Raw genomic sequence first — 24,139 nt, 5'->3', positions numbered from 1 at the left:
TTCAGATGTCTTCTAAAAGTCAGGTAGTCATTTTTCTCTTTGACATCTGGTGGGAGGGTGTTCCACTGTGCGGGTGCCACCACCGAGAAGGCCCTCTGCCTGGTTCCCTGCAACCTCACTTCACGCAGTGAGGGAATCGCCAGAAGGCTCTCGGCGCTGGACCTCAGTGTCCGGGCTGAATGATGGGGGTGGAGATGCTCCTTCAGGTCTACTGCGCCTTTTAGGCCATTTAGGGCTTTCAAGGTCAGCACCAACACTTTGAACTGTGCTCGGAAACGTACTGGGAGCCAATGTAGGTCTTTCAAGACCGGTGTTATATGGTCTCGGCAGCCGCTCCCAGTCACCAGTCTGGCTGCCGCATTCTGGATTAGCTGTAGTTTCCGGGTCACCTTCAAAGGTAGCCCCACGTAGAGTGCATTGCAGTAGTCCAAGGGGGAGATAACCAGAGCATGCACCACTCTGGACGGACAGTCTGTGGGCAGGGAGGGTCTCATCCTGCGTACCAGATGGAGCTGATCAACAGCTGCCCTGGATACAGGGCATTTGTGTTTACTCAGAAGGTAATAAACTTGCTGCGAGGACTCAGCTACCTTACTCAAAAAACAGTGTTTTGAGTGCGTTATAACATGCAACAGCCAATGGCACTGGAGAGCAATTAAAAATAAAACATCTTTGCGATTTTACATAACCGTTTCCCCCCTTTTGTTTTAACGATTTAATTTCTGACATACTTATAGCGTGTTTTTTCCTGTGTGTAGATCCATCCCAATCGGTTTTTAGTCCATTTTAATTTCAAAGGCCCCCAATTTTTGTTAATTTTGCTTACAGATAATTTTATTCTTTTATCTGTTTTGTAAACTATTTTCAGGGTTGTTGCTGTTGTTTTTACAACCAAACGATGTATAAGTTTCATGAAATAGGCAGATAAGGCCACATTTGCACCACACATTTGAAACACTGTGATACCAGTCCTGGCTTCTGCCCAAGGAATCCTGGGAAGTGTAGTTTGTTAAGGGTGCTGAGACCTCCTTCCCCCTCCCGGAGTGGTTTAACCATCAACCCCTCTTCCCAGGGAACTCTGGGAACTGTAGTTCTGTAATGGCGCATCGTTCCTGGCAGGCCCATCTGGAAGAGGTGCTTCTATTTAAAAAATTGAAGTATTCAACTAGCCGTGTCTGATTTCTACACACCCTTCCTCATTTTCTAAGAAAGCCTTCCCCAATCTGGTTTCCTCCAGATGCCTTGGACTACAACTCCCATGTGGCTGAGCCCCGCTGGCTGATGGGCTTTGTAGTCCAAAATGTCCGAAGGGAACTGGCTGGAGAATAATAATAATAATAATAATAATAATAATAATAATAATAATAATAATAAATTTTATTTATACCCTGCCCTCTCCAGCCAAGACCGGGCTCAGGGCGGCTAACACCAGATATAAAAACAATTAATTGAAATGCAACTTAAAAAACAAGATTAAAATACAACATTAAAACATTAAAATGCAGCCTCATTTCAGTGGAAACTCAAATCAAAAACTTTTTTGGGGATGAAAACGTCAAGTCTTCACCATGGTGAACTATCCAGACTGGTCCTACATGGGCCAGAAAAAAGCCAGGGAGGAGAGAAGAGAAAAGAGAAGGCTCTCTCCTAAACAGTTTTTTTAAAATAAAAAAATAAAAAATAGCATAAATATAATTTGTGCATGTTCCTAGGACCGGCCGGCATGGAATAAATCATGCAAATCTATGCAAATGTGCCTAATTTTGCTCACCAGGCAGCAGCAGGAGGTCTTTGAAGCGGGCACAGAGGGCGTGGTATTCACAGGTCTTCATGGTGTTCAGGTCTACGGGGGGAGTCCAGCAGACACTCTCCTTGATACCTGCAAATACAGGTGAGTCAGACACCCACACCTCTCCAGGTGATATGTGCCACCTTTGGCTATCAGAACTTTGTCACGGCTAAAAAATTGGCCGCTGTTTCTTTAATGCTGAAAGGACTAAGTCAGGATGAGTCAGCGGCCTACAATGACTCACGCAACCTTTCACCAAATTGTACCTGTATATATATAGAGTGCAATGACAAACCTAGACAGCATCTTAAAAAGTAGAGACATCACCTTGCTAACAAAGGTCCGTATAGTTAAAGCTGTTGTTTTCCCAGTAGTGATGTATGGAAGTGAGAGCTGGACCATCAAGAAGGCTGATCGCCGAAGAATGGATGCTTTTGAATTCTGGTGCTGGAGGAGACTCTTGAGAGTCCCATGGACTGCAAGAAGATCCAACCTATCCATTCTGAAGGAAATCAGCCCTGAGTGCTCACTGGAAGGACAGATCCTGAAGCTGAGGCTCCAAGACTTTGGCCACCTCATGAGAAGAGAAGACTCCCTGGAAAAGACCCTGATGTTGGGAAAGATGGAGGGCGCAAGGAGAAGGGGACAACGGAGGACGAGATGGTGGGACTGTGTTCTCGAAGCTGCCAGCATGAGTTTGACCAAACTGCGGGAGGCAGTGGAAGACAGGAGGGCCTGGCGTGCTCTGGTCCAGGGGGCCACGAAGAGGCGGACACCACTAAACGACTCAACAACAACATATATAGAGTGGTCAATATTAGTGTTGGGTGTGGGTTGGTTGGATGGTAGAAAGCTGGTTGCGTTTGGTGTGCGTAAAAGCTGTCAATCGTGGTTGGAGAAGAAGACTTTTTAAGAATAAAAGCAGCAATACTCTGCAAGAATACTCTTTCTCAGAGACTCTTTTGTGCCAACTAAGGTCTGAGGACTAGGCAAAGGAGTAAAAAGGAGGTCAGAACCTTTTCTTTTTCAAAACACTGACAAACTTGCACTGCGAGCAGCAGCAAGGTTTGCAAAAACAAGGAAGACCAGTCCTGGAAAAGCAAAGGGGAGACGGGGTGGGGCTGTTTACTCACCGTCCACCATGTCTGCCTTCTCCATGTCGCCCTGGTTGTGGGAATCAGCCCCCTCCGCGCCCACGGCTGGAGTGTCGTTCGTCACGATCGTAACCTAGGAAGAAAGCAGTGCTTGAGAAGCAGGGAAAATAAGGACAGAGATCTGGGAAGAGGAGGAAGCCCTCTCCCGTCCCAGAGCTTCCAGCAACTGGTCTTCAAAAACATTACTGCCTCTGACCGTGAAGGTCTTATTATTATTATTAATAATAAAATTATTAATAATATATCATCCTATACCCGGAGGTCTCTGAGCGATTCACAGAACAAAATCAAAATATGAAACCACAAAATATATACCGTATTTTTAGATCCATAAGATGCACTTTTTTCTTACTAAAATGTATGGGGAAATGTCTGTGCGTCTCATGGAGTGAATGTGTGGTCCCTGGAGCCAAATTGCCCAAGGGCAAAAAGCAGATCATGGTTGTTTTTTTTTGAAAGAGGGAAGTGGGTGTTGCAAGGAAGCAGCTGATCGGTGGGATTGGGAGAGAGATAAGGGATGCTAGAGATAAAGGAGGCTGCCTGGGAGTGGGGAGGTAAAGACAGCGAACTTGCAAGGAGAGGAGACAGGAAGACTAAAGCAATGAGGAGAGAAATGAGAAGAAAAGGAGGAGCAAAGAACTGCTCCAGAAAAGGAACAGACACTAAGGCAAACAAGAGGGAAGTGGGTGTTGAAAGGAAGCAGCTGATCGGTGGGATTGGGAGAGAGATAAGGGACGCTAGAGATAAAGGAGGCTGCCTGGGAGGGAGGAGGTAAAAGCCCGTGGATCCTCAGGATTTTTGCATTGGGTCACCCCAAATTCACCATCAGGTCACATAGCATGCCCATGGCTACAGCCTGCACCAAAAAAAATCCTTGGGGGAAACCCAAACTGCTCTCACCTGCTCGCACTGCCCATAGAGGTCGATGAGGACGTAGCAGGGGTTCAAGATGTCCTGTGCGGCCACCCCCTGGTCCATGCCGTTGACGTAGAGATGGAGGCAGCTGCTCGAATCCACCAGGAGGCCCAGCACCGTCCCCTCGGGGCAGGTGTCCAGGTTGGGGCCGTAGTTCTCACAGATCTGGAGTGGAGGGAGGAGGAGAAGCTGGGTGTTTGGAGAAGAGGGAGCACTCAGCTCCCCAAGGGCGGAGGGTCTGCGCACATGGTCCACGAAGCCAACCATATGAACTCCACTGTGATGCATCACCAGCTAGACATGGCGATATACAGTGGTGCCTCGCAAGACGAAAAGAATCCGTTCTGTGATTCTCTTCGTCTAGTGGTTTTTTCGTCTTGCGAAGCAAGCCCATTGAAGGATTAGCGGATTAGCGCTATTAGCGGCTTTTAGAGGCTTATCGGATCAGCTGATAAACAGTTTAGCGGCTTAGAAAAAGTGGGGGGAAGGGGAAAAAACCCACAGGAACTCGCAAGGCATTGTCATCTTGCGAAGCAAGCCCATAGGAAATTCGTTTTGCGAAGCACCTCCAAAACGGAAAACTCTTTCGTCTAGCGAGTTTTCCGTCTTGCGAGGCATTCGTCTTGCGGGGCACCACTGTACTGATGATATATCACCATGTCTGAAAGAAGGATGGAGCTATAGAGAGCAGGGGTCAGCAAACTCTTTCAGCAGGGGGCCAGTCCACTGTCCCTCAGACCTTGTGGGGCCAGACTATATTTGGGGGGGGGGGGAAATGAACGAATTTCTGTGCCCCACAAGTAACCCAGAGATGCATTTTAAGTAAAAGGACACATTCTACTCATGTAAAAACACGCTGATTCCCAGACTGTCGGCAGGCCGGATTGAGAAGGTGATTGGGCCAGATCTGGCCCCTGGGCCTTATTTTGCTTAAAGGTAAAGGGACCCCTGACCATTAGGTCCAGTCATGGCCGACTCTGGGGTTGCGGCGCTCATCTCGCTTTATTGGCCGAGGGAGCCGGCGTACAGCTTCTGGGTCATGTGGCCAGCATGGCTAAGCCGCTTCTGGCGAACCAGAGCAGCGCACGGAAACGCCGTTTACCTTCCTGCCAGAGCGGTACCTATTGATCTAATTGCACTTTGATGTGCTTTCGAACTGCTAGGTTGGCAGGAGCAGGCTTCCCCAACCTCGGCCCTCCAGATGTTTTTGGCCTACAACTCCCATGATCTCTAGCTAGCAGGACCAGTGGTCAGGGATGATGGGAATTGTAGTCTCGAAACATCAGGAGGGCTGAGGTTGAGGAAGCCTGTTCTGAAACAATGCCAACACAATAAATAAAGACAGTGGTACTTCGGGTTACATACGCTTCAGGTTACATACGCTTCAGGTTACAGACTCCACTAACCCAGAAATATTACCTCGGGTTAAGAACTTCGCACGGCGGCAGCAGAAGGCCCCATTAGCTAAAGTGGTGCTTCAGTTTAAGAACAGTTTCAGGTTAAGAACAGACCTCTGGAACGAATTAAGTACTTAACCCGAGGTACCACTGTATGGGGGTGAGGGTGGAAGCCACAGAATGTATTTGAAAAGAACGCAGCCCAATGCCTCCCTCCCCCCCCTCACCTTGAGGGAGTTGTGGAAGACCGAATCACGTTGCAGCAGCCAGGTGGAGCGCTTGAGGGAGCAGGCCGTGGCGGGGAAATTGAGGCGCTCGGGAGAACTGCCAATGACGCCCAAGGAGAGCGATGACGTCCACTGCTGATTCAAGGAGTCTATCTGGAACTGAGGACAGACAGGGCAGGATGTGAGCCGAGAGGTTTTGCCACAGGGCGGGGGTAGAGACAGCATGCGAGAACACCCACACCCACACCAATGCATGTGCCACAGTCTTAACACTGGTGCAACACGCTTATTTATTTTTATTTATTCAATTTCCATACAGCCCTCCACCCGAGGACTGCAGGGTGGTTTAAAATAGGAAAGCACAAAAACCACTGTATTTTTAGCTCCATAAGGCGCACTGAACCATAAGGTGCACCTAGTTTTTAGAGGGGGAAATCAAGAAAAAAAATATTATTTCCCCTCCCCCCAGCCCCAAAGAGCAGCGGACAGGCTGCGCAGAGCTTGTGTGAAGCTCCTGGGGGCTTTTCCTGCCTGCCTCCCCCCTGCATTCACTCCATAAGACACACACACACATTTCCCCTTACTTTTTAGGAGGGAAAAAGTGCGTCTTATGGAGCAAAAATATGGTACATAGCATAGCAGCAAACAGACACAGTAACCCTCCCCAGAGATGAGTGGTGTCCAAACGTTTTTCAAAGAGGGCCAGATTTAAGTGATGACCTTTTTCTAGGGCTGAAGTTGTTGAGCTTTCTTGAGGATTTTACCCCAAAGTTGTTGAACATTTTTTACGACTGAAGTTGTTGAGCTTATTTTAGGGCTGAGGTTGTTGAACTTTTTTTAGGGTTGAAGTCGTTGAGGGTTTTTTTTTAGGATTTTACCCCAGGAAATAAACTGCCACAGGGGCCGAATTAGGCCCCCAAAACAGACTTTGGGCATGCCTGCCGTAGACAGTATTTATTTATTTGTTACCCTACAACGGCCTTCACAAACCCCATGCCCTCCAGAGGTTTCTGTGGCCCCAAACATCTGCCCTCCTCCTCCTCGAACCCACCTGGAAGAGCTGCTGCGGCGGCAGAGGCTGCGCCACGACCACGATGCCCTGGTTGTAGCTGGAGACGCGCGTGGCCGTCAGGTTGTTGTTGGAGAGGAGGATGTTTTTGCCGTGGTTCTCCAGGAATTCCATGGAGGACGTGGCTGCTGGGGCTTCGTTCTCGCACTGAGAGAGAGAGAGAGAGAGAGAGAGAGACGCAGAGTCAGGGGGACAGAAAGAGCCGGCTAGAGGCATAGGGGAAGGGGCGCAGTTTGGTGGGAGAGGCGCCTGGAGAAAGTCTGTTATTGTGATTTATTTTATTATCGGTCAATCCCAGGTAGGGCTGGGCTAAGAAACACACGCCGGGCCTGAAACCCTGGAGCGTTGACTCCAGCCAACGCAGGCCAGGCTCTCCTCACCTGGACTATAATAATAATAATAATAAAATTCATTTATACCCTGCCCTCACCGGCCAAAGCCAGGCTCAGGGCGGTTAACACCAATAAAATTAGGGAAGTTTTTTATATTTAATGCTGTGTTGTTTTTATCACTCAATTGGGAGCTGCCCAGAGTGGCTGGGGAAACTCAGCCAGATGGGCAGGGTATAAATTATTATTATTATTATTATTAGACACAGAAGGAAATGATAAATAACAGGACCCACAAAAGGAAGTCCAGGGGATTCCTTGGGATCTTGTTTTTATGATTGATGTTTGATATATCTCTGTAAAATTTTAATTTGAAAAACCAAATAATTATATATATATATAGAGAGAGAGAATATAATAATTTTGCCCAATATTTGGGGCATGCTCATTGCAAACACTCACAGGGGTGGCTACTTCCTCCTCTTCTTCCTCTTCGCTGTAGGGCTCCGAGGTGACGGAGGGGGGCTTGGTGCCATCTGCCTCTTCCAGCATGGTGGAGCTGACGATGGAGACGGACGTGACTCTCCCGTAGAGATCAAGCACCACGTAGACGTTCTGCGGGGAAGGGGCAGGCAGGGTGAGGGGTGGAGGAATCAAGGGGCTCCTCCGAGCCTCTCCTCTCTTAGCTCCCATTTTAAATATATGTATATGTTAATATTTTATTAAATTAATTTTGGTTGATAAAAGATAAAGTGAAGGAAGAAAGAGGGAGAAAGGAAGTGCAAGAAAATACAATAATCTGACACAGTGACTATAATCAGCTACATTTTCATGTTGTTGTTGAGTCATTTAGTCGTGTCCGACTCTTCGTGGCCCCCTGGACCAGAGCATGCCAGGCACTCCTGTCTTCCACTGCCTCCCGCAGTTTGGTCAAACTCATGCTGGTAGCTTCAAGAACACTGTCCCACCATCTCGTCCTCCGTCGTCCCCTTCTCCTTGTGCCCTCCATCTTTCCCAACATCAGGGTCTTTTCCAGGGAGTCTTCTCTTCTCCTGAGGTGGCCAAAGTCTTGGAGCCTCAGCTTCAGGATCTGTCCTTCCAGGGAGCACTCAGGGCTGATTTCCTTCCGAATGGAGAGGTTTGATCTTCTTGCAGTCCATGGGACTCTCAAGAGTCTCCTCCAGCACCAGAATTCAAAAGCATCCATTCTTCGGAGATCAGCCTTCTTTATGGTCCAGCTCTCACTTCCATACATCACTACTGGGAAAACCATGGCTTGAACTATACGGACCTTTGTTGGCAAGGTGATGTCTCTGCTTTTTAAGATGTTGTCTAGATTTGCCATCGCCTTTCTCCCAAGGAGCAGGCGTCTTTTAATTTCGTGGCTGCTGTCACCATCTGCAGTGATCATGGAGCCCAAGAAAGTAAAATCTCTCACTGCCTCCATTTCTTCCCCTTCTGTTTGCCAGGAGGTGATGGGCCCAGTGGCCATGATCTTCGTTTTTTTGATGTTGAGCTTCAGACCATATTTTGCGCTCTGCTCTTTCACCCTCATTAAAAGGTTCTTTAATTCCTCCTCACTTATTATATAGAAATATGAATCGTATTATTTGAAGGAAGAGAGACAGTCTGTTTCATGGGAGTTCACAATACGGTGGAGTCATAAAAAATATTCAGTAACGTTGATGGCCTGAGTCTAGTGGGTCTCTTATGTTTTTATGGGTTGCAGGGAAGAAGGTGAAGGAAAAGGGAGATGGCTAAACCTAAGAGACCTGATGGTTAAAGCCCAACCTATGGATGATAGACTACGCCAGACTGGCAAAATGACCGAGAAAATCAAAGATCAAGAGAACAATAAATTTAACCAAGAATGAGGATTTTTTTTTAAGTTACTTGAAAGAACACTGTAAACAATTGAAAACATTGACAGGATTTTAAAAACACTTGCAGCGAAGTGAGAACTATGATAAAAATTGAGTTTTAACAAAACATGGAGACTATGATACGACGCAGTTTGAAAATAATATCTGGGGGAACCGTGGAAGGAAGTTCAGGGATTCTGAGAATCCTATTTGTAAAATGGTTACGATTCAGGTATGATGTCAAACGGTAAAAGTGAAAATGAAATTTAAAAACTTTTTTTTTTAAAAAAAGGATAGAGCCCACCTATGTTATCGAATATTTTTAACGACACCACTGTGGATATATTGTTGGCGGCACTTTGGGCAACGAGGGTGGTGAGGCAGCGAATCACGTTTGCAAGGAGACTCTTGTCAGCTCATGATGACGGAGACCCGATTGGAAACCGGCCTTCCGACTTACTTTGAAAGAAAAACCAGGCGTCCCAGCCAGGGCTGAGCCAGCAAAAATAGGTTTGTCCTTATACTTGCAAGCCACTCGGAAGCCTATTTTTGCCCCAGCAGGATAATAATCCTAATGGCATTGGAGGGTCATGGGACAGATTGAATGTGTAGCACAGAGTTACCAAAACTTCAGGGAATAACCAAGGGAGCGAGGGCCACGTTCAGCCTGCGCCCGGCTCTTTACCTTGGCCACTCCAGCCGCAGCCGGCCCCATGTCCTCTCCGTCGATGAGGATGTGCATGGTGTCGTCAGTGCAGCGCTTCACCCCCACACGACTCCCCACCTGTCCAGGAGAGAAAGGGTCACTGTCGGGTCTGCTAGGATACAAGGCCCCAAATATGGAGAGGGTGCCTGGCTGGCTAAGGCTGGGGACGGCTTTCCCTTTAACAAATATGTGCCCCCAACGAACCCAACCCAGCCGCAGAGTCCTCCGGGCCTCTCCTCTCTGCTTATTCCAAAGGCAGCAGGAATCAGAGGAGCCCAAAACTGCCGCCAAACCAACAATTCATGCTTTGCCAGATGGGCATGCGAAGGGGCAGAGGCTCAGAGCTTTTCTGTAAAATTTGCTAGAGAGAACTTATAGGGGTGCAAATATCCAGAGTGTGGGGGTCAGGTGGGATTGCTATGAGGAATTATGAAAAATGCAGCAAGCCATTGTGTCCGCAATGAAAGCATGGCGTTGACTGGGTTTGATTTGTTGACAATACAGTGGTACCTCGGGTTAAGTACTTAATTCGTTCCGGAGGTCCGTTCTTAACCTGAAACTGTTCTTAACCCGAAGCACCACTTTAGCTAATGGGGCCTCCTGCTGCTGCCGTGCCACCGGAGCACGATTTCTGTTCTCATCCTGAAGCAAAGTGCTTAACCCAAGGGACTATTTCTGGGTTAGCAGAGTCTGTAACCTGAAGTATATGTAACCTGAAGCGTATGTAACCCGAGGTACCACTGTAGTTTCTGATCGAATTCCACAAGCCTCTCCACCTCTGCCATTTGCTTTCTCTACGCCTGACAGGCACGTATAAGCATTCTGAAACAGGCCAGTTGCTTCATCAGGCATCCTCAGTACATAAAAATAGTAGGTTAGTTTGACGTAGTTCAATCTTTAGATAGATCTTAGGGGCCAGGAAGAGAGTTCACAATGAGATGGTAAATACTGCCATCCTGTTTCTCCTGTTTATTTCTGTTTATGGCCTTTATGGGGTTTTGCTGAATGCATTCCTCCTTTTATTCCTATTTTATTTACTCTGGACTACTATGCATGCCTGGGATGTGGGTGGCGCTGTGGGTTAAACCACAGAGCCTAGGACTTGCCGATCAGAAGGTCGGCGGTTCGAATCCCCGCAACGAGGTGAGCTCCCGTTGCTCGGTCCCTGCTCCTGCCAACCTAGCAGTTTGAAAGCACATCAAAGTGCAAGTAGATAAATAGGTACCGCTCCGGCGGGAAGGTAAACAGCGTTTCCGTGTGCTGATCTGGTTCACCAGAAGCGGCTTAGTCATGCTGGCCACATGACCCGGAAGCTGTACTCCGGCTCCCTCGGCCAGTAAAGTGAGATGAGCGCCGCAACCCCAGAGTCGTCCACGACTGGACCTAATGGTCAGGGGTCCCTTTACCTTTACTATGCATGCTCAAGTAGGAAATAGTTTGTAGTTTTAACTTTAACTTTGTCCCCATGTGGGTTTTTTTGAAATGCTCAGGGGAAATCTGATGGGTTCTTACGAACACTGTGTAAAAAGTTCTTTTGTGAATAAAACGACCTGGGCCGAGGGGTGGACAGGAATTATTATTGGCACCTCCTCCCAGAGTCTTGCTGGTCAAGCCTCAGGTGTATTTTATTAATCAGAGTCCAATCCTTCTTTGCTTTGGGAACGCTACAGAACTCTGTGAGTTTGCTTCCTTTGTCTGTCTTGGCAGGAAGCTGTAACTAAGGTTACCAGACGTCCCCGTTTCCCGGGGACAGTCCCCGGATTTACAAATCAGTCCCAAACAAAATCCATTGAAGTTGAAAAGTGCCCCCAGATTCAGTGAAAAAAATCTGGTTACCTTATGTAACACTCTATACGGTGGTACCTCGGTTGTCGAACGCCACCTGTTCTGGAACACTGTTCGACTGCCAAAATGTTCGACAACTGAGGCACAAAGGGCAGTTTTACAAAGTCAATGGAGAAAATTGGAAAAAACGCAGAGGAAGTTGTTCAACTTCCAAGGCGCGTTTGAAAATGGAAGCATATACTTCCGTGTTTTTGGCGTTCAAAAACCAAAACATTTGGCTTCCGAGACACTCGAAAACCGAGGTACCACTGTACTTCCTTCCTGCCTAAGCATCTCAATCTCTCCATCATGCCTCCCAGCTGATCACACATCCAAGCCTGAGCTCTGCAGCTCAGACACCATTTTGTACTTTTGAGACTTTGATAAGTTATAAACCTGCCTGCCGTTTGCTGTTATAACTGCTGCTTCAAGGCCTAGGCTATGTAAGTAAATATCACTTTTACATCTTCACAAAACAATGTGTGTGCAATTGTTATTTTTAAGGAGGCGAAATGGGGTGATATAAGGGAAAATCCCCTCTGCCTTAAAGCATCCTGAATTATTGCTTCTAGAAGGTTAAATCCACCTCATCTCAGGTGTGGCCCGGTATACCTGAAGAAGCGTCTCCACCCCCATTGTTCTGCCCAAACACTGAGGTCCTCCTCTGAGGGTCTTCTGCTGATTCCCTCACTGCAAAAGGCGAAGTTACAGGAAACCAGGCAGAGGGCCTTTTCGGGAGTGGCACCCTCCCTTCAGATGTCAAGGAGATAAAGAACTACACAACTTCTAGAAAACATCTGAAGGCAGCCCTGTTTAGGGAAGCTTTTAATGCTTGATGTTTTCTTGTTTTGATATATTTTTTCCTGGAAGCCGCCCTGAGTGGCTGGGGAAGCCCAGCCAGATGGGCGGAATATAAGCGATATTATATTATTATTATTATTATTATTATTATTATTATTATTATTATTATTATTAAAGCTGCAAAGGGTGGCACTCTGCTGAATTCACTCACAGGAGCAAGGAAGGATAATGATGAAGCAATACATCTTTTCCCAGGGAAGCGGGTGGCGCTGTGGGTTAAACCACAGAGCCTAGGACTTGCCGATCAGAAGGTTGGCGGTTTGAATCCCCGTGACAGGGTGAGCTCCCGTTGCTCTGTCCCAGCTCCTGCCAACCTAGCAGTTCGAAAGCACGTCAAAGTGCAAGTAGATAAATAGGCACCGCTCCGGCGGGAAGGTAAACGGCGTTTCCGTGCGCTGCTCTGGTTCGCCAGAAGCGGCTTGGTCATGCTGGCCACATGACCCGGAAAAACTGTCTGCGGACAAACGCCGGCTCCCTTGGCCAATAAAGCGAGATGAGCGCCGCAACCCCAGAGTCGGCCACGACTGGACCTAATGGTCAGGGGTCCCTTTACCTTTACATCTTCTCCCAGTGTCTAAATCCATTCCTATGCAGAGGATCCCTTAATCTTCCACCAGGCCTTCCTCCCTGTCACCACACCCAGAAAAACAAAAGCTCTGTACTCACCCCAAGGCGCTCCAGAGAGCACCCGTAGTTCTGTTTCTGGAGGATGCCGTTCCGACGCACCTCGGAGCCTGTCACCAGCCAGGTCACCTTGGAGCGGAGGTCCAGAAGGGACGACGGCAGCCCCGCCACCGTGTAAGGAGCGTCCAAGGGCAGCAGGGTGGTCAGGCCCACGTGGACAGAGCCCGCCCACTTCTCGTCCAGCTCGTCAATCTTCACCTAGAGGGGGAGGGGAGAGCTCAACAGGGCACTTGCAGTGGTCCCAATTTAGATAGTTCTATCCCTATAATTCCCAAAAGAAAAGCTTCTGGTGTTTTTATTACAAAAGTGATTTTAAACATCCTTCCCAATTCGTTATCTACCATTTCCCAGTAAGCTTTAACTTTGCTACAAGACCACCACATATGATATAAAAAAAACCTTTCTCTTTTCATTTCCAACACTTGTTTGATTTAGATTTACAGTGGTCCCTTGGTTCTCAAACGCCTTGGTACTCAAACAACTTGGAACCAAAACTCTGCAAACCTGGAAGTGTTCTGGCTTGCAAACTTTTTCGGAAGCCGATCGTGCTCCATTTTCAGCGTTATTCTTCTGATTTGAGTGCCATGCTGACGATTTAAGTGTTACGCTGAGGTCTGTCTGTTTTTGCTATTTATTTTGCATTTTTGTGGCTCCATCTTTTTGTTTTTGTGACTGTGTGGAACCCAGTTCAGCTACTGATTGATTGTGTGAGTGCAGTACATTGTTTATTGCTTTCATTTTATGGATCCGTGGTCTCGTTAAGATAAAATTCATGTGAAATGGCTGTTTTAGGGGTTGTTTTTAAAAGTCTGGAACGGATTAATCCGTTTTGCATTACTTTCTATGGGAAAGCGCACCTTGGTTTTGGAATGCGCTTTGGTTTTGGAACAGACTTCTGGAACGGATTAAGTTTGAGAACCAAGGTGCCGCTGTACTTATGTTCAAATTTAAAAGCATTTGTAAGTCGCATTTGCAATTCCCCAGGCAAATTCAGTTCCAAAACTTAAGTTTTCTAAAAAAGGAACTGGGGGAGAAGAGGGAGAGACGAAGGCCAGAGAGAGGATCTGGCAGGATCTGAGATCCAGTGTGGTGTAGTGGTTAAGAGCGGTAGATTCGTAATCTGGGGAACCGGGTTCGCATCTCTGCTCCTCCACCTGCAGCTGCTGGGTGACCTTGGGCCAGTCACACTTCTCTGAAGTCTCTCAGCCCCACTCACCTCACAGAGTGTTTGTTGTGGGGGAGGAAGGGAAAGGAGAATGTGAGCCGCTTTGAGACTCCTGAAGGGGAGTGAAAGGCGGGATATCAAATCCAAACTCTTCTTCTTCAGTGCATCACAGAGAAGGATAACAGCCCCGGCTACAATTTTTTTCAGAACGAGGAAAGAGGAATGCTGTTGCTGAATCTGCCCAGCTCTTTCCTCCTCCAGACACACAAGTGTTTCCTCGCGCACGCAGTCCTCACCTCAAAGATCTCATCCGTCTTCAGTTCCTTCATGCTGAAGACGATGCCGTGGCAATAGCCAGCCACCCGCATGGCCCGGCAGCCGTCGTCCTGAAAGGCCACGTTCTTGCCGCAGCTGCTGTGGAAACGGTGGGCGACGCCGGGGACTGGAGGAGGTGAAAAAGAAAGGATGGGCACAGCAGGGGACAAGCGCACGACTACGCTGGAGAATGGAGGAAGGCTGCACGGCCATAACAAAATGGGCAGGCACAAAGGATGGAAAAGATTCCAAGCCGGCTTGTGGTGGTGGCAGAAGAGAGGATGTTATCTCTAGCTTGGACTACTGCCATGCGCTCTACGTGGGGCTACCTTTGAAGGTGACCCGAAAACTACAACTAATCCAGAATGCGGCAGCTAGACTGGGGACTGGGAGTGGCCGCCAGGACCATAGAACATCGGTCCTGAGAGATCTGCATTGGCTCCCAGGACGTTTCCGAGCACAATTCCAAGTGTTGGTGCTGACCTTGAAAGTCCTAAACGGCCTCAAAGGCCCAGTAGACCTGAAGGAGCGTCTCCACCCCCATCGTTCAGCTCAGACACGGAGGTCCAGCTCCGAGGGCCTCCTGGCGAGAAGTGAGATTACAGGGAACCAGGCAGAGGGCCTTCTCGGTGGTGGCCCCCGCCCTGTGGAACACCCTCCCATCAGATGTCAAGGAAAAAAGCAACGATCTGGCTTTTAGAAGACATCTGAAGGCAGCCCTGAATCGAGAAGTTTATTATGTTTGGTGTTTTCGTTCTTTCGTTTAATTTGCATTTTCAAAAACAGGAAGCATATTTAACCCCCCTTCTACCTTCCCCTCCCTCTGTCCCACTTACAACTTTGTACCAAATACTGCATGTATATATATACCATATGACTTCCCTTCCACACTTTTCCTGGTTCCAGTTACAGATAGGTAGCCGTGTTGGTCTGCCATAGTCAAAATAAAAAAATTCCTTCCAGTAGCACCTTAAAGACCAACTAAGTTAGTTCTTGGTATGAAGGATCGATATAGAAGGATCTGGCAACTTCTGCTTCAGTGTATCTGAAGAAGTGTGCATGCACACGAAAGCTCATACCAAGAACTAACTTAGTTGGTCTTTAAGGTGCTACTGGAAGGATTTTTTTTATTTTTACACTTTTCCTGGTTCCTTTTGCTTTTCTACTACTCCGCGCAATGCACATGTTTTTAATCATCCAATTTGTTATCTATTAAATACTGTATGTATTTCAACTCTTCTGGATTCACTCGAGACCTGCTAAGCTACGTATTTGTCTGTAGTGGTTCTTAAAATATTCAGTAAACATTCCTCCTTATATTCCTTATCTTCCGTTTTCTCTTATCCTGTTCGTCAGACAAGCCAGTGCAGCATATTCGAACATTTTACACTGCCTTTCTTCCTTAGTGGGTACTACACTTGTTCTCCACCTTTGTGCCAATAAGGCTCTAGCTGCGGCAGTGGCATATAGTAATAATCTCTTTTGTTTTCTTGAGGCCTCCATTGTTACCATCCTCAAGAGAAAAATCTCAGGTGTTTTGGGGAAAGTTTTTAAAAATATCTTTTTTAATTCATTATAGTTTCCCAATATTCCTTAATTGTTTTACAGGACCATCACATGTGAAAAAAGACCCCTTATTTTCATTACACTTCCAACATATACCTTTTTCTTTTTCAGACATTTTAAAAGACATTTTTGCCAACCTGGTGGGTATTAAATACCATCCATTTGATATTTTATTATGCTTTTAATTCCGTCAGAAGTGGCCCAGAGTGGCTGGGGCAACCTAGTCAAGATGGGGAGGGCACAAATAATAAAATAATTATAGTTAGTGGTCCTGTACTGAGTCCAGAATAGCGCCCTGCAGGGTTCCAGGCAGGGAGCGTTCCCAGTTTTGCCTAGAGACGCTGCCGAGGATGGAGGCAGGTGTTCTCACCTGAGCAACGGTTCTTACCTGGCGAATGGATGGGGAACGACTTCTCGGTGATGTTGCTAGTGGACAGGCTGTTGTCCATGGGTCCCGTGGCACTGGTGATCGACACCTGGACACACTGGCCGTACAGATCAACCACGGCGTAGACCTCTGCAGCGGACAGGGTGGGGGTTTTTTGGCGGGGGGGGGGAGAGGCAGAAGGGAGAGAAAGGCTGGTTTAGCACAAAAGATGACAAAGGGTCTGGAAGCCAAGCCAGATGAGGAACGGTGGAGGGAGTTGGGCATTTTTAGCCTGGAAAGAAGGCTATCTGTCGTGGATGCTTAGTTGCGATTTCTGCACTAGATGACTCTCGGGGTCTCTTCCAACCATAGCTGTCAACTTACAGATTTGAAAATAAGGGACCAGCAGCCAAAATAAGGGACCTGCAGCCTCATCTGTTCCAGGCACTCCTTTCTTCCTGTCCTCCTGCAGTCTGGTCAAACTCATGCTGGTAGCTTCGTGAACACTGTCCAACCAACTTTGTAACCAGAGGTTCAACTGAATAGAATCTGAATCACATGCACCACAAGGCCTATGCAGCCTCAACGTAAGATGGCTCCCCGGCCTGGCTTTGCACTGCAAAGTTTGCAGCAGCACGTGCAACAAAATGGCGTCCAGCATTCAAAAAACCCCTCAGCTTGCATTAACTAGCCACACACAAGGCATGCAAGCTCCACCCCCCAGTCGTTCTTAGACTTCTTATTGGGGGAGCAACACAGTTGGAGCCTCCCTCCTCCCTGGCCGGCAGGGAGGGAGGGAGAGGAGCTGCTTCCTTTGAAATTTAAGGGACATCATTTAAGGGACATTTAAGGGACATCCATCAATAAGGGACAGCAGCGGGACACGGCGCTGGGATAAGGGACTTTCCCGCCAAATAAGGGACACTTGACAGCTATGCTTCCAAATCTTGAAAGCAGACGTCAAGGCAATATGCCGTATGCATGGCTCAATCACAGAAGGCAAATCAAAGTCACAAGTGCTGTGAATACTTTCTTTATCCTGAGCCAACTGTTTTGTATGACTGGCTTTTCGGACTGATGAAGCGTGTAGAGAAACCTGTAATATATCCGGAGAACAAGTCTCCTTTTGCCTACCTGCGTTAGTCTCACCAGGGTGGCGGCTGTGATTTGCCTTCCCGTGATTGATCCATGCATACGGTTTTGCGTTTCCAACTCAAAGACTTATTGAAGAACATCTCACCCAGTTCAATCTTTGAAAAACAGCTTTGAAAAACTTTCTCCAGTGTGCTACTCTTGACGTTGATAGAGCAAGGTAATGTAATGACAGAATATTATGAATTATGGAAAGGATTTGCTGTGACAATTATTAATCAAGATACAAGAGATGGGAGGAGGAGGAGGTCATGGAAAGAAGGTAATGAAAGTGGAGAATTTGAAAATGATGGTTTTATTTTTTTTTTTATTTTTCTGTTTTTGTCTTTTTTCTTTGTAATTTTTTTTAAAAAATTCTTTTTTCAATAAATATCATTAAAAAAATAATAATAATAGCCGCTAAGCCTTTAATAGCCGCTAAACCGCTAATAGCGCTAATCCGCGAAGCCGCTAATAGGGTTGCTTCGCAAGACGAAAAAACCGCTAGACGAAGACACTCGCGGAACGGATTAATTTCGTCTTGCAAGGCACCACTGTATCTCTATTCTAATTATTATTCTAGTAAATTTGGTTTTATACTTATAAGCCAGTTTGTGGTGGTGGTGTTTTGTTGCACAATGCTGGGACCTGCCTTGAGCAGTCTAAGCCCGGCCTTGTCTATCCCGACTGGCAGGGACGCACCAAAGTTTCAGGAGTGTCTCTCCCAGCCCTGCCTGGAGATGCTGTTAGCGGGACTTGAACCCAGGACAAGCAGGCATCTCGCCCTCCCTCCCAGCCCCTCATGGATAGTTATGTGGGAGCTGGCTGAAGTTAAATCCTTCGAAGACAGAGGTCCTTTAGCTGGGTCAGGACAATATGGGATAGGGGGGGCAACTCCCAACTCTTGTGGGGGCGCAATTAGTGCCAGCACCGTCTGTTAAGAGTTTGGGTGTCATCTTCAACACTTCCCTTCCCATGGAGGCGCAGATTGCAGCGATAACATTGCATTTTTTAAATCTCTGCCAAGCTAAGCAGTTGGCTCCTTACCTCTCTCGCCCTGACCTGGCCACTGTGATCGACGCAATGGTCACCTCCAGACTGGATTATTGAAACTCGCTCTACGTGGGGCTGCCCCTGAGACTGACCCAGAAACTCCAGCAGGTGCAGAATGCTGCAGCGAGACTCCTTATTGGGTCTTCGCTGCGAGATCACATTCACCCAGTGCTATACCAGCTGCACTGGCTCCCGGTGGAGTACAGGATCAGGTTCAAGGTGCTGGTTCAAAGCCCTATACGGCCTAGGACCCTCGTACCTACGGGACCGCCTCTCTTGGTATGTCCCACGGAGGACCTTACGGTCTTCAAACAAAAACATCTTGGAGGTCCCAGGCCATAGGGAGATTAGGCTGGCCTCAACCAGAGCCAGGGCTTTTTTCGGCTGTGGCCCCAATCTGGTGGAATGCTCTGCCACAAGAGATTAGGACCTTGCGGGACTTGACATCTTTCCACAGGGCCTGCAAGACAGAGCTATTCCACCAGACCTTTGGCCAAGGCACAGCCTGACCCCCTCCTTTGGTAACCCTCACAGAACTCTAGCCCAATGGTTGCCATCGATTTGATTTGAACTGGTCTTATAATGAACTGATTTTAGAATGCTGTATTATTTTACTGTTGTTAGCTGCTCTGAGCCCGGCTTCGGCTGGGGAGGGCGGGATATAAATAAATTGTTGTTGTTGTTGTTGTTGTTATTACCCTTCCCTGGCGGCAGCCCCGAGCAGGCCACCCCCTGGTCGACGCCGTTGATGAAGTAGTGCAGGTCTCCCTTGGCCGTGCGCATCATTCCAATGCGCGACCCGGTGGTCAGAGAGTCCAGGTCGCAGCCGTAATTGTTGCGCATGGTGTTCCCGTCCTGCATAATGGCTGTGCCGCTGGGAGAGAAAAAGAAAAGATGAGTCTGCGTGGCGTTCCTTCCTCTGCTGTGGGATCCCCTTCCCAGCTCCAGCACTCCCACCCCAGGCAATACAGTGGTGCCTCGCAAGACGCAAAGAATCCGTTCTGTGATTCTCTTCGTCTAGCGGTTTTTTCATCTTGCGAAGCAAGCCCATTGATTAGCGGATTAGCGCTATTAGCAGCTTTTAGCGGCTTATCTGCTGATCGGATCAGCTGATAAGCGGCTTAGCGGCTTAGCAAAAGGGGGGGAGGGGGGGAAACCGACAGGAACTCGCAAGACATTGTCGTCTTGCAAAGCAAGCCCATAGGAAATTCGTTTTGCGAAGCACCTCCAAAACGGAAAACTCTTTCGTCTAGCGAGTTTTCCGTCTTGCGAGGCACCACTGTAATCAGTTTGGAGTTGTTAGGAACTAAGATGAAGAAACTGACAAGAGAAAAAGAAACCGAAACCATACGCTTGTTCCTGCATTTCAAAATAAACTTGATTCTTTGTTCATGTTAACAACTGCCTGGACTCCGTGTGTCCCCGTGAGAAGCGGGGTGGTGGGAGCAAAGAAAGCAATCACAGTGGTGGCACAGGGTCAATAGACCGTCAAACGTCCGGGGACCCTGTGTGATCGCCACAGTGAGACATAAATACATAATAATTATTTGTACTCACCTTAGCATCCACGTGTCGTAATCGATATCGGTCATCGTGTTGGGGAACTCCAGGTCCTCTGGGCGGATGGCAGTGACCCCTGGGAAGGGGGGGTAGAGAGAAGGGGTGGTGGTTAAAGAAGTGTAGTGATCAGGTGGGATTGCTATGAGGAATTATAAAAAATATGGAGCAAGCCATTTGTGTCAGGAATGAAAGCACTGCGTTGACTGGGTTTGAGACATTTTGATACGATTTTTCATCAGTCCATGCCTCTGCATCCCTGACCTATTTCTCTTGCTTGGCAAGTCACGTACACAGCCCAGTTGCCAGTTGCTTCATCAGGCATCCTCAGTACATAAATATAGTAAGTTACTTTGATGTAGTATAATCTTAGGGGCCAGGACACGGGTGGCGCTGTGGGTTAAACCACAGAGCCTAGGACTTGCCGATCAGAAGGTTGGCGGTTCAAATCCCCGTGATGGGGTGAGCTCCCGTTGCTCGGTCCCAGCTCCTGCCAACCTAGCAGTTTGAAAGCACGTCAAAGTGCAAGTAGATAAATAGGTGCTGCTCCGGCGGGAAGGTATACGGCGTCTCTGTGCGCTGCTCTGGTTCACCAGAAGCGGCTCAGTCCTGCTGGCCACATGACCCGGAAGCTGTACTCCGGCTTCCTCGGCCAATAAAGTGAGATGAGCGCCGCAACCCCAGAGTCAGACACGACTGGACCTAATGGTCAGGGGTCCCTTTACCTTTAGGGGCCAGGAAGACAGTTCACAAGGAGATGGCAAATACTCTTTCTTACAAACACTGTGTAAAAAGTTCTTTTGTGAATAAAACGACCTGGGCCAGAGGGTGGACAGGAATTATTATAATACACACTTCCTCCCAGAGTCTTGGGACGCGGGTGGCGCTGTGGGTTAAACCAGAGCCTAGGACTTGCCGATCACAAGGTTGGCGGTTCGAATCCCCGCAACATAGTGAGCTCCCATTGCTCGGTCCCTGCTCCTGCCAACCTAGCAGTTCGAAAGCACCTCAAAGTACAAGTAGATAAATAGGTACCGCTCCAGAGGGAAGGTAAACGGCGTTTCCGTGCGCTGCTCTGGTTCGCCAGAAGCGGCTCAGTCATGCTGGCCACATCACCCGGAAGTTGTACGCCAGCTCCCTCAGCCAGTAAAGAGAGATGAGCGCCGCAACCCCAGAGTCTGCCACAACTGGGCCTAATGGTCAGGGGTCCCTTTACCTTTTTACCCAGAGTCTTGCTGGTTCAAGCCTCTGTGTGTTATTAATCAGAGTCTAAACCTTCCTTTGCTTTGGGAACGCCACAAGAAGAGTCAACGCCCCTCCGAGGGAAGAAGGAGAGGCTATTCTGCTCCTTTTCGACCTCCCTGTATTCCTCACCTGCTTCGATGGAGCCAGACCAGCGATCCACCATCTTTTGAATGACGATCTCAAAGAGCTCCCCGTCTCGGAGGGGCCTGCAGTGGAATAAAAGGAGGGTCCTCCCATAAGAACTCTTTCCAGAGAAGCTCTGGCAGGAAGCAAAATAATTTGGTTTAACTGTATACAACTGGGGCAACGGACAAGGAAGTGGTTAAGGGAAAAGAAGAACTGCAAAGAATAAACAAAATTTGAAAGAAAAGACTATAAAAAGGGGAGATAAAGAAGAAAATATAGTCATAAAAGGGGAAACCAGTGAAATTTATAAAATATTAGTAGAAATGGAAAATCAACAAGATCAATTAAAAGTGGGGGGGGGACAACAAGTCAGATAGATGGTCAAAGCTGGGGGGAAATATGGGAGAATCGTACGTTGCAAAATGTTGTCTATAAGGATAAAGGAAAATTATTATAAATTACCGTAGTTTGGAGATGGCATTTAACACCAATCAGATTTAATCAAACAAACAAGGACTATTCGGCATTATGTTGGAGGGGATGCCAGGAAACCGGGAATTATGTTCACATGTGGTGGGGGTGTAAATATGTACATTTTTTCTGGCAAAGGGGGTTTAAGGAGATAGCAGAAATCACTGGGATAAAGCTGACCCAGAGTCCAGAGGTAGCATTATTTTCGAATTACGATGGGGTGGAAGGTTCACAGGCTATGAAGGACTTGCTCACAGATTTATTGACAGCTGCGCAAGTTATTATATCTAGCAAGCGGAAGGGGCAAGGGGAATATAAAATGGAAGAATGGTATAAAAAGGTGTGGGATATAACTATTAATTATAAATTAACATGTTCTATTAAAGTAAGATGTGGAATACACAGGAGGAATTATTTTGAGGATATACGAAAGGTGTTTGTAGAATTTGTTCTGTTAAAACGGAAAGGGGTTGAACCATCGCAAGAGGTGTTGAAATTTTGGGAAGCTGGTGCCCAAAGATGGAAGGAGGATAATCTACCTACAAACAAATGGCAGATAAAGATGATGGACTACGCCAAATTGGCGAAAATGACTGGGAAAATCAGAGATCAAGGGGACAATAAATTCAACCAAGAATGGGGAATTTTTTAAAGTTTCTTGAAAGAACACTGTAAACAAGTGAAAACATTAGCAGGATTTTGAAAACACTTGCAATGACGAGAGAATATGGCAAAAAAAAAATGAGTTTAAGAAAATATGGAGACTATGATATGATGCAGTTTGAAAAGAATATCTGGGAAAACCATGGAGGGAGGGAGGGAAGTTTAGGAATTCTGAGAATTCTATTTGTAAAATGATTGTGATTTATGTATGATGATAAGAGCTGAAAGTGAAAATGAATTTTAAAAAATGTTTAAAAAAAATTCGGGGAGGGGGGAGTTGGATAGTTACAATGGGAGTGGGGTGCACGTTTTTATTCTGATTTATTTATTCTCATTACTTTGTCAAAATAAAAAATAAAATGATATAAAAAAGAACTCTTTCCCATAACATTAAACCACAGTTTAGTGTTACAGCCAAACACATCTACCAGCCCTGAAAGGTTTTGCTCTGAGCCAAACCCATTCTTGACATGTACAGAAAAAGGACACTCCTGCTATTTAAACATGGATCTCTTAAAGATTTGCTGGGTTTCCCATGCTTCTAAGCCTCAGGCTGCGGTGCAATTCCCTGAGAGGAGGCGCATTGTTTTGGGACTGGCAGGGGAAGAGAAGCGCCGCTGCCTGCCTCCGCTTGCCCACTGACCGGTTCGAGATGACGATGGCGTCGTTGAACTCGCTCCGGCAGTTCTGCCGCAGCGCCGTGCGCCCGCCGTTGGTGATGACGGCGTTGTTGCCGTGCAGGTGGTGGAAGCGCAGGTCACTCCCGGAGGCCACAGAGGACGGGCTGCTGGGAGACAGCTGGTTGTTGCCTTCCGATAGGTCGTCGGGGAGAGGAAGGAGATCTGGGGGAGAAAGGGCAGAAGGGGAGGAGGTCAATTTTCTGTTTTGCAATTTAGAATACAGTGGTGCCCCGCAAGACGAATGCCTCGCAAGACGGAAAACCCACTAGACGAAGGAGTTTTCCGTTTTGGAGGTGCTTCGCAAAACGAATCTCCTATGGGCTTGCTTCGCAAGACGACAATGTCTTGCGAGTTCCTGCTGGTTTTTTTCCCTCCCCCCCTTTTTCTAAGCCGCTAAGCCGCTTATCAGCTGATCCAATCAGCAGATAAGCCGCTAAAAGCCGCTAATAGCGCTAATCCGATAATCCGTCAGTGGGCTTGCTTCGCAAGACGAAAAAACCGCTAGACGAAGAGAATCACAGAACGATTCTTTTCGTCTTCCGAGGCACCACTGTACTCTTTTAACCATCCTTAAAATATCAATGACTTCCCTTCTTCTCTATCCATGGCTCGTTTTCCATATCATTAAATCCCTGCATATTTTACATAAACCAAACCATTCACTATTCCATTATTACATCCATCAAAACTCATTTACACTGTTGAATTTATCTTAATGCTGCCAACGTTTTCAAGTGTACACAATTTCCCCCTAATAATAATAATAATAATAATAATTTTTATTTATACCTCGCCATCCCCAGCCAGAACCGGGCTCGGGGCGGCTAACACCAATAAAATTACAATAAAAACATAATAGAAAGGGGGGGTCAATTTAAAATACAGGTTAAAATACAATTTAAAATACAGCCTCGTTTTAAGAGTTGCTCATAAATCAAAACCATAAGGGGAGGGAAACATAAGGGTCAGACTGAGTCCAAACC

At 47.2% G+C, this 24,139-nt stretch overlaps 1 protein-coding gene across 1 annotated transcript in view; it reads right to left on the bottom strand.

Moving 5' to 3' along the window:
- Positions 1-24,139, bottom strand: part of NEURL4 (neuralized E3 ubiquitin protein ligase 4) — a 56,240-nt gene that overhangs the window by 7,445 nt on the left and 24,656 nt on the right. The window contains exons 12-25 of the mRNA XM_083472489.1: positions 23,120-23,318; positions 21,346-21,422; positions 19,972-20,050; positions 19,113-19,288; positions 16,252-16,380; positions 14,279-14,424; positions 12,800-13,015; positions 9,428-9,526; positions 7,343-7,495; positions 6,534-6,698; positions 5,483-5,641; positions 3,844-4,023; positions 2,923-3,016; positions 1,772-1,879 (exon numbers count right to left, since the gene is read on the bottom strand). Coding sequence (XP_083328615.1) covers positions 1,772-1,879; positions 2,923-3,016; positions 3,844-4,023; positions 5,483-5,641; positions 6,534-6,698; positions 7,343-7,495; positions 9,428-9,526; positions 12,800-13,015; positions 14,279-14,424; positions 16,252-16,380; positions 19,113-19,288; positions 19,972-20,050; positions 21,346-21,422; positions 23,120-23,318 — 1,980 coding nt within the window. The remainder of the gene's footprint in view (positions 1-1,771; positions 1,880-2,922; positions 3,017-3,843; positions 4,024-5,482; positions 5,642-6,533; positions 6,699-7,342; positions 7,496-9,427; positions 9,527-12,799; positions 13,016-14,278; positions 14,425-16,251; positions 16,381-19,112; positions 19,289-19,971; positions 20,051-21,345; positions 21,423-23,119; positions 23,319-24,139) is intronic.

This window comes from Podarcis liolepis, assembly GCF_965112155.1.
Source record: "Podarcis liolepis genome assembly, chromosome: 13".
Taxonomy (NCBI): Eukaryota; Metazoa; Chordata; class Lepidosauria; order Squamata; family Lacertidae; genus Podarcis; species Podarcis liolepis.
Note: the sequence above shows the minus strand (reverse complement) of the source record. Positions and strands in the feature narration are given on the sequence as shown.